Source organism: Elephantulus edwardii, unplaced genomic scaffold (assembly GCF_000299155.1).
Source record: "Elephantulus edwardii isolate Elephantulus edwardi_28Jun2011 unplaced genomic scaffold, EleEdw1.0 scaffold00111, whole genome shotgun sequence".
NCBI lineage: Eukaryota > Metazoa > Chordata > Mammalia > Macroscelidea > Macroscelididae > Elephantulus > Elephantulus edwardii.
Window position 1 is genome coordinate 5,606,090 of NW_006399861.1, and position 16,370 is coordinate 5,622,459.

The window sequence follows — 16,370 nt, forward strand, 5'->3', positions numbered from 1 at the left end:
AGAGCAAAGAAACACTGCATGGTTCAAAATTGGGAAGGGTGTACGCCAGGGATGTGTCCTATCTCCATACCTTTTCAATCTATATGCAGAACAGATTGTCCAGGAGGCTGGGCTCTGTGAGGAGAAATGTGGCATTAGGATTGGAGGAAGACTCATCAATAATCTGCATTATGCAAATGACACAACCCTGCATGCTGAAACTGAGGAGAACCTGAATCACTTGCTGCGAAAGGTCAGGGAATGCAGCCTTTGGTATCAATTAATGCTCAATATCAAGTAAACAAAGAGCTCACCACTGGGCTGATTGGCAGCATCATGATGGATAGTGAAGAGATTGAGATTGTTAACAGCTGTAGTTTGCTTGGCTCCACAATCAACACTCTTGGCACCAGCAGCCAGGAAATTAAAAGACATATTGCATTGGGAAAGTCTGTAGTGTGAGACCTCTCTAAAGTACTGAAGAGTAATGATGTCAGTCTGGAGACTAAGGTGTGCTTGATACAGGCCATAGTCTTTGCAGTCACTTGCTATGCATCAGAGAGCTAGACAATGACTAGGGATGATAGAAGGAGAATTGATGCCTTTGAGCTGTGGTGTTGGAGAAAAGTATTGAATAAGCCATGGACTGCTAAGAGAACGAACAGGTTTGCCCTGGAGAAGGTGAATCCAGGCTGCTCCTTAGAGGCAAGGATTCTGAAACTTTGTCTGACATACTTTGGACATGTTGCAAGGAGGGACTAGTCCTTGGAGAGGGATATCATGCTTGGGAAGGTAGAGGGACAGCACGAGAGAGGAAGACCCTCTATGAGATGGATTGATTCAGTGACTGGGGTAATCGGGGAGGGTGTGTCAGAGACAATGAGATTGGCAAAGGATAGAGCAGGGTTTAGGGCTGTTGTACATAGGGTCGCTATGAATTGCAGGCAACTCAACGGCACATAACAACAACAATATAATTCCCTTACTAGTCATTTTGTTTGTTTCCAAATCCTGGATTATTTCCAGCCATTTGTTGTTATAACTGGTGGCGGTTTTAGGTGCTATTAGGTTGGAGAAGATTCATAGTGATCTTGTGAACAGCAGATCTGAACCTTGACCTGTCCCATGCTACCCTCTTCATCTCTGACACCCTTGAGGTCATTGCTGCAGCTACCATGTCAGTCCCGAATTGTTAAGGGGCTTCCTCTCATACTCACCCTTCACCTTTCCTGGCGTACTATCCCTTTTCAAGGAACAGCCTCTCCTAGCAACATACCTAGAGTATCTGAGATGAAGCTTCACCTTACTTGTGTCCAAGGAGCACACTGCTTGTACTTTCTCCAAGACATAATTGGTTTTTTGGCAGACCATGGGATATTCAGTATTCTTCTCCAACATCACAAATCAATGTCATCAGTAATTCTCTCATTATTATTAATTGCCGGGCTCAGATGCATAACAAATGATGGAAAAGACTGAGGCCTGAATCAAGCACATCTTAATCTTTAAACTGACATCCTAGCTCCTCAGTAATTAGGAGAAGTCCCCCAACAGTGGACTTGCCCAATTCAGTATATCTCCTGACCTCCTGACTGATGGTACCTAAGGTATTGGAATTATTGACAATTTCAATCCTTCTTCCTTCTATCATGATATTGTTTATTGGTCCAGTGGTGAGGAATTTTGTCTTCTTGATGTTGAGATATAATCTATATTGAAAGTAGTAATCTTTGATCTTCTGTAACAAGTGTTCCTCACTTCGAACAAGCCTGCTGATAAATTAAATATCTTGGAGCATGTGAGCTTTCCCTGGATCACTGAGAGAAATGGCTGCTTATTTTAAAACTTTTTATTGGGAAAGTGCCCATGAGACGGTTGGTTGTTTACATTTAATTCCCACCAGTTGTATATGGAAACTAGTATTTGAAGTTTGTCCCTCTTGAAATAACAGATTCACTGTTAATTTTCAAGACTATATTTGTTACATACCAAATTGTAAAAATGACCTTTCATGAAAAACACACCCTACTCAGTTCTCAAAGCATGACTTGTTTATGTAATTTTCCTCAGGGAACTCATATTCAAGTTTTGTCACAGAAATGTTTTTTAGTATTTCTCACTTATGTTACCCAAAACATTAAAAAAGGCAAGTACATTGCAGATGAACCTAACTAGGACACAAAAGACCCTTTACAAAGAAAACTGCAAACACTTCTATGAGAAACAATATAAACATCTAAAGAAGTGGGAAAATATTCCCTGTTTATGGTTAGGAAGACTCAATGTAGTGAAAATGACAGTCATACAAAAAGCAATCTACATGTTCAATGCAATCCCAACACAGATACCAAATTCATTTTTCAAGGAAATTGAAAGGGAAATATTCAAGTTTATTTGGAGAGAAAAGAGACCATGAATAAGCAAAGAACTTTTGAGAAACAAAAATGAAGTAGAAGGCATAGCAGCACTCCCTGACTTCAAAACCTCCTACATAGCTATAATAACCAAAACAGCATGGAACTGGTACAATGACAGGCCCATAGAACAGTGGAACAGAATTCAGAACCCAGAAAAGACCCAACTATCTCTGGTCAACTTATATTCGACAAGGAAATAAAACCTATCAAATAAGGAAACAAAAACCTCTTCAACACATGGTGCTGGCAAAACTGGACTGGTATGTACAGAAAGCTGGAACAGGATCCATGTCTCATACCGTACACCAACTCAACTCACGGTGGATCCGAGACCTGTGAGTAAAACCTAAAACCATAAAGTTCATAATAGACAAAATCGGACCAAATTTGGAAGGCGTAGTCTTTAGTATAAAGAGACTGACAAGTATAGCCAGAAATGCACAATTTAGGGGGAGAATGAGACCTTCTAAAGATTAAATCCCTGTGTGCATCAGAACCTTTTTCCAATAGGGTGAAAAGAAACTCTACTGACTGGGGAGAAAAAAAACCAAAATAAAACATTTGGCAATACCATCTCAGACAAAGGTCTCGTAATAGAAGTTTACAGAATACTACAGGGTTCAGGACTGTTGTTCATGGGGTTGCTATGGGTCATACTCAGCTCAACAGCACTTAACAACAACAGCAACACCATCAGGCCTTCACAAGAAAAGAATTGATAACCCAATTACAAAATGGGTAAAAGACATTGAAAGAATTTTCACAGAGGAAAATATTCAAATAGCCAGTAGGCATGTGAAGAAATGCTCAAAATTCACCGGCAGTAAGAGAGATGCAAATCAAAGTCATAATGAGATACCATCTCACCCCAGTATTAGTGGCAAAGTTTAGCAGGTAAGCAAGCAATAAATGTTGGAGAGTATGTGGAGAGGTGGGAACCGGCATACACTCTTGGTGGATTGTAAAATGGTACAATCATTTTGGAAGGCAGCTTGGAATTTCCTTAAAAAGCACAACATAGAAACTCTGTATGACCCAGCTATTGTGCTATATAAAACTGTTTGAAGAGTTGTACACCAATGTTCATAGCAGTGTTATTCATCATGACAAGAACATGGAAACAGCCTAAATGTCCAGTCACAACCAAATGGGTTGAGAAATCATGATACATTAACACAATAGAATATTATGCAGCACACAGGAGCAAAGATTTTGAAAAATACTATATAATTTTGGAGAGACTGGAGAGCATTATGCTGAGTGAAATAACTCAGTCTCGTACGAACAAATACTGTATAGGTTCATTATTGTAAAAATAGAAGGACAACTAGTAAAACCTGTATGAAGATCCAGTGGGGGAAGGAGTAGAAGAGCAGAGGGGTGAGGGTGAGTAAGGGGGAAATCACAGAGTTGCATAATTTGGTGGGTAGAGGGAGATGGTAAAGGACATGGGAAAGATCCAGTGGGGACCTGAAAAGATAGGATAATGTAGACATAGTCCAGTGGTGATTAATTTCATAAAACACAATGTTTAAATCATTGTATGAAAAGTAATGTCCGTGAAGGAAAGTTGCTTAATTAATTCTTAATTAATCACTTAATGAATTCTTAAGTGAAAATGACTCTTGTTTTAATCACTTTAGCTCCTTGATGGTGAAGAATACTATGATTCTTAGTACAATTTAGGTTTCACTGATTGTGTGAAGACACCGGTAGTTATTCTGTTGCTTTGGTACTATTAGTGCAAGCTGAACAGCAGTGAAAAAAGGTAGACAGTACCCAGTATTACTATAAAGCTATTTTAAACCCCCTAGACACCTTGGGTGTCGGAGACACTCTCAGAGCTTTTAAATTGACACTTTGAGAGTACTGTTCTAAATGTCCTTGTCTGTATTTTTTTTTCCTTGTTACTCCCTTATTGACTGATTGACTCACCATGGATATTGGAAACCACTGAAATGCTCTACTGCAATCAAAAGATTGGAGGTTTAAGTACCCTGGAAGAAAAGTCTGACAATCTTTTCCCTGAAAATCCACCAGTGAACACTGTGAAGCACAGCTCTGCTCTGCTGCAGGTGACGTCACTGGGAATCAGAATCGATTCAGTGACAAATGGTTTTCAGAGCAGTTTAGAATGCTTTGTTTTGCATACAATAAAATTAGAATGCTTTCATGATTAAATACATGCTGCTTTTCTGTCCTCTGTTAGGTTCATCGTTGGGTCAATTATGAATCGATGCTGAAAGAATGTCTTGTTGGCAGAATGGCCGTTAAACCTACTCTTTCTAGAGGTGAGTGGTGCTAACTCAGCCTTAAAATTGGCACTGGTATTTGTCACACATGGACCTTTGGAAAACTTAAATTTCCACAAATAAATAATGAATAATATTTTTCACTGATCTCCTAATCTAATCCCTGTAAAGATTTTTTCTTTGCTCTTTCTCTACAATAAAATAATGATTTTACCTTAAAAATCAGACGTATTTTGTTGGGGATAATTTATGGGAACATTCTGGAAGGGAAAGAATATTACTCTTGAGTTTATCATTAGTTTATTATAGTTTATTATTTTTATCTAGTTTTAAAGTTGCATAGAAAATTAGGTACTTTACTTGGTCAGTGTTGATTTTTAAGACTAGTTTTTAAAATTTATTTTTAGAATTTACAAGTAGTAAATTCATGTGATTTAAACTTTTTTTCTTCACCCATATTATTTCTCTTTGCCTTGCATTCTGCTATATCTTTTGCATCTTGTGAAAAACCCATGCTCTTATTCTAGACTATGTTCAAACAGTAACCTGATTTTTTTATGTTCTGAACTGGGGCTCTACAATTTAGGTCGTGCTTTACTTTTCCTGTGTTCCTTTTGAGAAAACACCCTTTGATAATTTCAGACATAGGAGTAGTTACTTCTAGCTGTGAAGACCTTCCCCTCACCCAAGCACTTACACACATACTTGGAACTTAGGGCCACATGTGGATTTTAAGGAATGTCACAGGCTGAGATATGGCAAGGGGTTGAAACAAACACCCTTACCTATTAACCGTTAATTTTATAACTCTTTTTTTAAAACGAATTTCTATAATTTATTTAACTATCTCCTACCATAATACAGTCTGATTTCTCTGTACAGAGTTAATTTCTCTGATAATATTTTTAAACACTTTTTTAAATTGGTTTGCTTAAAAATTTTGTACACGTTGTGTTTCACACTATGACTTGTTCATATTGTTTTTATCACTTTTTTAATTATGTTTTATAAAATGAATCACCATTGGACCCATCATTACTCTGTCTTTTCACCCAAATCCTTCCCATTTTCTTCCCCCTTTCCCTCCCCACATCAAACTGCAACCCTGTGGTTTCATCCCAACCCATGCTAACCCCTCTGCTCCCACTCCTTCCCCCCTTGTGTTCCTATACATTTTTTTACTAATTATCCTTCTATTTTTAAAATAATTGACATTTCCTCAAAAAACGGAACGTAGAAACTCTGTATGACCCAGTTATTCCTTTACTAGGAATATACTCCAAGGAAATTAGAACTGAGATACAAATGGAGATTTGTATACCATTGTTCAGAGCAGTGTTACCATCTTAAGAACATGGAAACAGCCCAAATGTCCATAACTGAATGGAACAAGAAATTGTGGTACATTAACGCAGTGTATGTAGCACTCAGGAACAATGATTTTGAAAAATACTACATAACTTGAGAGAGACTGGAGAGCATTATGGTGAGTGAGCTAACTCAGTCTCATAAGGACAAATACAGCTTACGACCATTATTGCTTTTTAAAATTTATTTTATTTTATTAATTTTAATGAATATTTATAGAGATTCTGGATTTACCTTTATTCATTGTTGTACTTTTTCAATTCTTAAAGGCTATGTAATCTCTAAATGGAAAGACATGAAAATCAGTCTTGTCAGGCACAGAGGTAGATACTGGAATGTTTTGTCTGCCTTGGCTTTGTTCATGAGATAGTGGGAAGAAGAAGAAAGTTTTCTTTGAGAATACTTTACCACACTCCTACTCAGCCCTGGAGGCTTAGTGGTGAAGAGTTGTGCTGCCAGCCCAAAGGCAGGTGGTTCAAATTGGTCAACTGCTCTGAAGGAGAAATGGGGAGAGTCTCTGCCCATGTGATTTTACAGCCTCTGAACACTACAGCCTCTGAACACTTGGTGAACTGTCAACTATGAGTCAATACCATCTCAAGAGCACATAACACAACAGCAACTCACGTAAGTGTGAGAATCCAAATATAGTAGAAACCTTAAACTAAGAAATAAAATGGTCATTGGTGATGAGTTTTCCAGGCTGCCTATTAGATGCGTATACACAATTTTAATGAAGAAACTCACACTGAACTTATTCCCACACATATAGCTCAGTCATTTATGAGTGAGTATTTGAGCATGTTAAGACACTTGTCAGCTACTAAATATTTAAATCAGAAAAAACTGAAATTCTATCAATCTTAACTTTGTGTTTTTACTTACAACTGAAAAATTTAGCCCAGGGTCATCATTGTATGCAAAACATTGTTTCTTCTTCTTTAAATTCAAATTAGTAATGAAAACTCTCCTAATCTCAGGAAAGATGAAACAATTTATCATTATATAATAAACATTAAGAGAACACACAAGGAAACAAATCACCAGAAACAAGTAGTAGTAGAATTAGACCCTTGTTGTTATGTGCCATTGAGTCGCTTGTGACTTTGTGCGACCCTGTGTACAACAGCTCTAAACCCTGTTCTATCCTGTGCTACCTTTAATTGTCCCTGACACACCTATCCCCATTGCCCCAGTCACTGAATCAATCCATCTCATCGAAACTCTTCCTCCCTGTGCTGTCTGTTCACCCTCCCAACTATGACATCCCTCTCCAGGGACTGGTCCCTCCTTGCAGCATGTCCAGAGTAAGTCAAACAATGCTTCAGAATCCTTGCCTCCAAAGAGCAGCCTGGTTTCACCCTCTCCAGAATGAACCTGTTTGTTCTCCTAGCAGTTTATGGTTTATTCGGTAACCTTCTCCAACACCATAGCTCAAAGGCATCAATTCTCCTTGTATCATCCATAGTCATTGTTTAGCTTTCTAACTCAAAGCAAGTAATTGCAAAGAATTAGACTCTAGAATTTTACTATTTTTTCTTTCTCTTTTTCTGTCTGTCTCTCTCTTTGCTGATGAGTTGTAACCCATAACCCACTCTCTAATGAGTTTTTAAGAGGCTTTAAATTCATGAGAGGAGATTATCTTTCTCCCTCAGAGCTGCTGATGAATTTGAACCACCAGGAAGGCTCTGCTCTTGTGTTAGCAGTGCAGCTCCTTGTGGGCTACACCACCAGAGCTTCCTGTGTTACCAGATGTTGTTGTTGCTCTTGTGTGACATTGGGTCAGAACCAACCCATAGCTGACTCTCCATCAGATTTTTAGGATCCATAAATTGCATGGGAGGAGATTCCCTATCTTTCTCTTGTGGAGCATCTGGTGGATTCAAACGACATATTTTTGTTGGCAGCACAGTTTGTTACCAGTAAGTCATTAGAGCTCCTTATATTATACACAAAATAATTATGTTTAAAATATTTAGGCAAATGAGAATTAATTGATAGCATGAGTTTAAAAAATTGAGAGACTATGAATTAAAAATGCTTAACCAAATAATTAAATGGATTATAAATGATAAAAGAATTTCATGAACTGAAAGAACAGCAGAAATAAATTGGGGCCAGAGATACACACATACACACAAAATAGAAAAATAGGCAGGATTCAGTTTTGTTTTGTGACTTTAACCTCAGTAAGAGAAATATGCAGGAGACAAGGAAGAAACTCATAATAAGGCAGAAATAAGAACAGAATAGAAATAAGCAATATCTTAAGGGATAAAGCTTTGCAAATTTTCCAATATTGATAAAAGTTCCAAATACTCAAGTTAGCAAATTAGCAAATTCTAAACAAGATAAAGTAAAAGGAATTTCAGATCATCTAAAATAATGCCAAATTTTAAAAATAGCCAAAGGGAATATGTTTACTAACAAAGCAATGATTAATACATTGTCAATTAATTTGCCACCTATCTGCTAATTTGATTCTCTAATCTGAGTTTAGGGAGCTCTGGTAGCCTAGTAGGTCGAGAGTTGAACTCCTAATCCAGAGGTGACGCCTCTCTGTTGATTTGAATCCACTGATTTCTGAAATCTCACCAGAGGGTCAGCTATGAGTCAGTATCAACTCAATATTAGGAGTGAATGAGTCTAAACTTGTTATTGTTAGATGTCATCTAGTTGAGTGTGTCTCAAAGTGACCATGTGAGCACCAGATCTGAACCCATCCTGTCCTGTGCCATCCTCATCATCTCTAATACACTTGAGTCCACTGTAGCAGTCAGTGTCAGTTCATCTTGTTGAAGTTCTTCCTTTGTTTTGCTAACTTTATACCTTTCCAAGCAAGCATACCTCTTTCCAAGGAGTAGCTGCTCCTAGACAAAGCTTCACCATCCTTGCCTCCAAGTAGTACTCTGGCTGTGCTTTTTCCAAGACATACTTGTTTATTCTTTGGACAGTCCATGGGATGCTGTGTACACTTAACACGACAACTGAGAGACATAAATTCTTATACTCTCATCCTTATTCATTGTCCAATTCTAAGATGCATAGCAAGTGATTGAAAAGATCATAGTCTGAATTAGGTGCACCTTAATCTCCAAAATAATGTCATTGTTCCTCATTAATATGAAGAGGTCCTTGACATCGGAGTTGCCCAATACAATGTCTCATGATCTACCAAGGGTGCTGATTGTGGATTTAAGTAAAATGAAATTGTTGACAATTTTCAATCTTTTCACCATCTATCATGATATTGCTTATTGGTCTAGTGGTGAGGATATTTGTCCTCTTGATGTTGAGGTACTATCCATATTGAAGGTTCTAGTCTTTGCTCATCCACAGCAAGTGCTTTTAGTGTTCTTATGTCATTTGCATAACTTAGATTGATGATGAATCTTCTGATCCTGATGTCACATTCTTTTATAGAGTCCAGCTTCTCTAATGATTTGTTGAGCATGCAGTTTGAATAAGTGTGGAAAAAGTTTTTAACCCTGACACACAGCTTTTTTGATTTTAAACTATAAAGTGCTCCTTGCTCTCTTTGGACAACAGCTTCTTGGTCTTGGTATAGGTTTGATATGTATGTAATTAAATGTTTCTTCTCAGAGTTAGCCACAGTTATGATCCACATAATCAAAGGTTTGCATCATCGATAAAACACAAATAGACATTCTTCTGGTATCCTCTGCTTAGAACCCAACTGATACATTGATATCCCTGGTTTGATTGTTTGTTCTAAACTCAGTTTGGTTTAGAATGTGAGTGTAATGCTCTAGACATTTTTGGATGATCTTCAGCTATATTTTGCTTGCATGTGATATTAATGATGTTGTTCAATACTTACTTAGTCTAAACTTACTAACCATTAATTTGCTAGAAGAAGAATCATAACCTCTTTAAAGTAACAACAGAAAATAACTGACAACTTAAAGTCATTCTGACAAGGATGAAAAAAGTACTTAAGATTGGTAAAGAGCGAGTAAAAAGCTAGAAACATCCATTGGAACTAAAATCAGGATGGTTGAGGAAACAGAATTCCAGACTAAGGTCTAATAAGAACTAAATTATAACATTCTCCTTCTCACCATATGGTTCAGGAATATGAACATGTTTTTTTTTACTCTGAAGTTTAGACTCTGAGGCAGATTATTATCAAGCAAAAAGCTCGTTGTGCTGATTATAATCCTTTGTTTAAAAGATTGTGGTTTGTATTATGCTTTAAAAATTTATATCAATAATGAATAAAAGCAAGGTTTTCTTTTGGTGGTGGTATTAGTGGCATGTTTATAAGGTTGGTAGGTAGGCAGTGGAGAACCATCTAGGATGGCACAAGCCGGGGTACCTCTGTAGAGTCAGGGAAGGCACCCAGATTCAACGGCACATTAATTCCCATCACTGCCACTCTGAGAAATGACCTGAGTGGATACCTTTTGAAGCAAAAACAAGAATGTGACCTGAATTATATTGTGAGGAGTTCACTTTCAAGGTAAGGAAGATTCTTAGATGAAAGTAGGTGGTAGGGAGCCAAGAAATCTTCTGGCACTGCCAAATCACTCAAAAGAATATAATAGTGGAATGGATTGAGAAATTGTGGTACATTCTCACATTGTAATACTATGCAGCACTCAGGAGCAATGGTATTTTAAAATACTGTATAACATGGGAGAGACTAGATAGCATTATATTGCATAAAACCATAAATACTGCATAAGATCATTATAGTAAAACTAATAGTAAGATGTGGATAAAAGTTGAAAGAGAAAAGAGAAAGGATCACAGAGTTTGATGGACAGAGGGAAGGGGGTGAAGGAATTAGGATAGATGTAGTGGGGACCTGAAAAGACTGGGTGATAGTGGGCATAGATCAGTGGTGATTAATTTTATATAACAGAGTGTATGGGAATGAGTGTATAAAATACAATGTGAATAAAGAAATGTGTGAAACACAATGTACCTGAATGAAACATAATGTATACAAATTTTGTAAGCAAACCAACATAAAATTGGAAAAAAATTTTAAAAGGACAAACAAAAGCACTAATAAAAAATAAACTCACTGGCATCAAGTTGATTGCGATTCATAATGGCACTGTGTTGTTGTTCTTATTGTTGTTAGGTGCTGTCAAAGTGACTACAACTCATAGCAACCCTATAAATGACAAATCTGGGCCTTGCCCTGTTCTGACCATCCTCATGCTATACGATAGAGTGAAACTGCCTCATAGGGTTTCCAAGGCTGTACATGTTAATAGAGATGGATTGCCTCATTTTTTTCTCACAGAGCAGCTGACATGTCCAGCCTGCCTTGACCTTTCATTTGTCATCTCAACACTTTACCCTTGTCACCAGGACTTTTCATGAGATTAGAAAGTGGTACATTTTGAACTTTAGGACTAAGATTCCTGTTAAGACAGACCTCAGTCTGATCTTTACATAGTCCCAGCCTTGTGAAGTTGAAAAGGAAGACGAAGTAGCTGTAAGATAAAAGTACTTTTCAAATATAAAAGTTGAGCATTATCCTTTCTTGAATTCTTTTCTTGAGGGCCCCTGACAAATGCATACACATTTTCAAAACAGCTGCTAAACTGTTGCTTTCTCAGAAGGGTCTTCAGATTCCTTCAAACAGAAATATCCTTCATTTGTGTTTCCATAATACCTTCTGCACACGTCTTTGTGGCATTTATGACATAGTATTAAAGACACTCTTTTATTTCCAGTCCAGTATATCTATTTTTGAGGAATAAGTAATGCATACATACCTGAAGAATGACAATTCCCTTCATCCTATCTCTGTTGCACAGTTCAGCCTTTCCTCCTTCCATGCTTACATGATAAACTCAAAACTCAGTGTTGTGAAGTCAGTTCCAATTCATGGTGATCCCCTGCTGGGTCTCCAGAACTTTAAATTATAATGGTAGGAGACAGCACAGTTTTTTCCAGTAGGCTGCTGGTGGATTTCAAATGGACAGAGAAGTACAGCCTTTTGGTAAGAGTGAAATTCGCTATAGGCTGAGCCACCAGAGCTCCCTTGCATAAACAATATTAACTTCATTAATGACTATTTTGAATACTTCCAAATTATGCATATATGAGTAAATTGAAAATGTGTACTCTAATTTTTTTATCCAGGTGATTTCATATTTTATTAGGATGATGATCAGTATATATTTATTGAAAGAAAAAATAGTGTAAATTAAATAGGATTTTAAATATTTTTAAAATTTATTCTAGGAGATCCTCCTGTAGCTCTAGATATAAAAGAAATTGGAGTTAAAGTTGAACACAATCCACTTGGTAGTGGAGAGAAGAGCAAAATCAAAATCCCTAATAGATCACAACACTAGCCTTCTAGGACTTTGTGACCTTTGGGAAGCAGAGGCTCTTACTGTAGTAATGCAATTAACCCTGTTTATGAAGAGATCTGCATCCTACTGGCCATGAACAAACTAGTAGAATTAAGACAGACAAAAATAGTAGAAATCAAGACAGAGTATTAGATTTTGTATTAGATAATTAGAATTATGTAACTAAAATGAGTCTGATATAGTTGTATACATAAGAAGAAATAAGCACTTTTTGGCAAAGTTAGAAAAGAAACTAGTTGAGTTTAGGGAACTCTAGTGGATAAGGAGGTTGGACTGCCATCCTAGAGGCAGGCAATTCAAATCTCCTAGTTCTTCTGATGGATATTCCCTTCCTGCATGATTTACAGCCTTGGAAAACCCACTGGATGGTCAACTCTGAATCACTTCTGACTCAATGGCAATGAGTGTGTGGGAGTTCAGGAGACGTAATCCAAGTTTGGTAGGTATATCATGTTCCCTCAGTAATGAAAGTCGTCCATAGGTATTGGGAGGCTATTAAAGAGGACATTTGTTCTCAACTGCAAATCCATGAAAGTGCCAGATGAGATGAGATATGACATTCCAAGGCACCATAGATATGAGAGCTGTGTGATTGAGGTAGCTGACCAGAGCAGGAAAGGCATTTTCTGCTGACATGTCTCTGCTATCAGTGCCTATTTATCTTGAAATCAGTCCTCTTCCTGGGACATTGCCCTTGGACACTTGAATTTGGGGCATGGATGCAATTTAGAGATTGCTCAGAATCATTCATTACTCTTACTGTGCCCCTGGGTAATTCCTCTTATTTAAGTGGAAATTATCTTTCTACTGGTGCTACTTATATTTTAAGAAGACTGTGGAAAGAGAATTAATTTAGCTGAATCCAGAAAGTTCTTACAAAGCCATATCCATGTCAGCCAGGAAATAACCATGTGTGTCATAGAGCAACATCACAGAATATTCTTCAATAAAAGCAAATGAAATTTATTGTGGGCTTGAGAGAATGCAAGCTAGGAAAATATCAATCAGATTGAAAGTGACCATTCTGCTGGACCATAAACCAGGATACATTCTCAATATTTTTAGAACAGGAACTAAAGTTTATAAAATTCATAATTTTGTCCAAAAGGCTTCAGGAAATTAATGATACAATTTCGAAAAGTGAGAATTTGGCAGTGGTAGATCTTTATAGTATATGGGATTACATGTTTGGTCAAAAGGACAAGGTGGGCCCAGGACAAATTGGATCAGGGTAGAAAGGACTATTTTTTTTGGTAACCTGTTCTACCTTAAGTCAGGTCTATTTCAGGAGGTCTCTTGTAAAGATTTAGACAGTATCTACCAAGACGCTTCTGGAATTGAAGAAATATCCTTCATATGCCAGACCTCTTAGAGAAGGAACATTGTTCTTATGATACATGATCAGGTAAAGCGACTGCCACTTGAAAAGGCAACTGTAAAAAATCTAATATAGATTCTGCACTCATGTCAGGACTTTAAAATGGGTTGATCCTCTGCTTTCAGATAACCCCATTTTTACACAAGCCAAGTGCTTCTGACTAAGACATGCATATGTATGATGTAACATTTTTATTTTTTAGAAACAAAGCACCTAGTACAAGTTTTCAAAATCTAAGAGCCTCCTAGATAAAAACACTTTTACATGTTAAGTGAGATTTACCACATTGCCAGCCATGTTGTTTATTAAAAAAAAAAAGATTAATTTATTATTACTATAGGGGTTTATTTCTCTGAAAAACAAACAAACCAACCAACCACAAGTGCATTAGCAAACAGATGAAAATGACTACCTCAAAGTAAGTGACCAAAAGGGCTGATCAGTGAGTCCTAAACATAGTCTCATAACTGTATTTTATCTGTCAGTTGACAACCAAAGTTCATTTTAAAGTATAATTTAAGTAGTTTTTAGATTTATATGCTTTTAGAAAATACTTTGTTGTTGTTGTGTACTATTGAGTCAAAACTAACCCATAATGACCCTTCAGTGGGTTTTCAGAAGCAGTAATCACATGGGAGTAGATTACTCATCCTTCTCCTGTGGAACAGCTTGTGGGTTTGTGCTGCATGCCTTTGGGATTGCAGTACAGATTCTTACCACTTACCACTTTGCATTCTTACCACTTGCATTCTCTGTATGCTTTCAGGGAAAACTAACTTGAGTAGTAGTATATTATGAAAAGTGGGGGTTAGTTTGAGAAGGAATTAAGACTAACCTTGACTTTGTGGCTCAGAACTAAGAGATTTCATTCAAGGCCTTGATATCTGATTTTCAGTCTTCAAATGAGAGATCAAATGTAATTTTTTGCATGTTAAGACAATTGTCAGCTAGGAAATTATTTTAATAACTTGGGGGAAAAGAAAAAGAATAGTTGTCTGGCCTTCATATGCTATGGCAGAAAATGTGAGGTTTAGAACATTTAGAATTTAGAGCATTTAGAATGCTCAGGCAAAGTTTAGGGGTCAAAAATGTTCTTTTTTAAACACGAGTTGAAAATGTCAGCTAATGCTCAAACTGTTCCCACTCCAAGGGGAAGCAAAGATCGAGTTTATGTACAGAGATTGGGCATAGGGGAGGGTTTGTTACACAAAGTTCACTGTAGTTGGCAGTTAAAATTTCTTCACATTTGGGAGTCGTTATTGTTTCTGATTTCTCGTGGTTGTCCAGGCCCTGGACCAGGTGTAGGATATAGTCAGAGAGTAGTAACCAAGCTGGGTAAGCGTGTACTAGAGAACATAAAGCTTAGCAGCAAATGTTATTGCCAAAATTATTGAGGCATATATGTCTTAAAATGGCTTTCAGGGCAAAATTATTTCTCTAATGTTTAAAATGGCTTCTCTAATGCCTAACATATAAGCTGCTACTACATATCATGATTATTCTGTGATTGATGGTTGAGGTGGAGATAACTGTGGTACTCTTATTAAAAAATCAGGTACTGTGGTTGGTTGGAAATCAGAATACAAGGATATTAAGTTTTCTGTAAAGCAATGTAATATTTGTTTAACAGACTTCTTTCAGTTTGACTACTTGGCTCATCAGTTAACTTCTCATTCAGTCTGTTTGTTTGTCTCTAATTTCAATAACCTGACAAAATGTGTATGTCAAACATACATTTATATCATTATATACTATAGATTTGTGAGTCAGCTTCCATTCTTGAAGAAAATTACCATTCTATTTTTTCTGGGTTGTAACTGTAACAAGTTTTAACATATTTTTAGCATTTTAGCCATTTAATTGGAGTAGGTATGAAAAATTTAAATACTCACTTGAATGAATAAAAGTATTGGGGGTGTGCATGTGTGTATATACACACATACATATATGTTATGTATATATGTATATGTGTGTATATTGTTGTTTGTTGTTAAGTGCCATCAAGTCTCAGGTGACTCATAGTGACCCTATGAAGGAGAGTCCTCGATGCTTAGGGGCCTTTCATCCTCTCTCCAGGTTCCTAGGCTTTCCAGAGGCAAGCTATTATGGAAGTGGGTGCCACTCCTCCTTCCAAGCTTGTTTTAATCAGAGAGCTCCACCCCACTCTCTGTCTGCATTTGTTAGCCAACCATTAACACATTTGACACATCAGTGTCACAGTGTTCAGCCTCACAGCAACCACAAGTTACCGCTGTATGGCAACTTGTACACCAGGACTATAGGACCTAGAGTAATGTCTGAACAAAAACAATGAAAGACTGGCCCGAGGGCTACAGATTAAAAGTCACCCACCTTCGGCTTGGTAGCATTACCTTCTGTCCACTGGGCCAGCTGATCTCTCTCTTTTCTCTCTGTTGATGTTATTGTTAAGTGCCGTTGAGCTGCAGGCAACTCATAGCGAACCTATGAAGGAGAGTTCTCAACACTCGGGTGTCTCTCATCCTGTCTCCAGGTTCATAGGGTTTCCAGAGGCAAGCTATTATGGAAGTGGATGCCACGCCTCCTTCGAAGTGTGTGTGTGTGTGTGTGTGTGTGTGTGTGTGTGTGTGTATGT

At 37.3% G+C, this 16,370-nt stretch overlaps 1 protein-coding gene across 1 annotated transcript in view; it reads left to right on the top strand.

Moving 5' to 3' along the window:
* Positions 1 to 16,370, top strand: part of LOC102869886 (cytochrome b5 reductase 4-like) — a 154,380-nt gene that overhangs the window by 46,536 nt on the left and 91,474 nt on the right. The window contains exons 3-5 of the mRNA XM_006892163.1: positions 1,728 to 1,777; positions 4,606 to 4,687; positions 10,212 to 10,214. Coding sequence (XP_006892225.1) covers positions 1,728 to 1,777; positions 4,606 to 4,687; positions 10,212 to 10,214 — 135 coding nt within the window. The remainder of the gene's footprint in view (positions 1 to 1,727; positions 1,778 to 4,605; positions 4,688 to 10,211; positions 10,215 to 16,370) is intronic.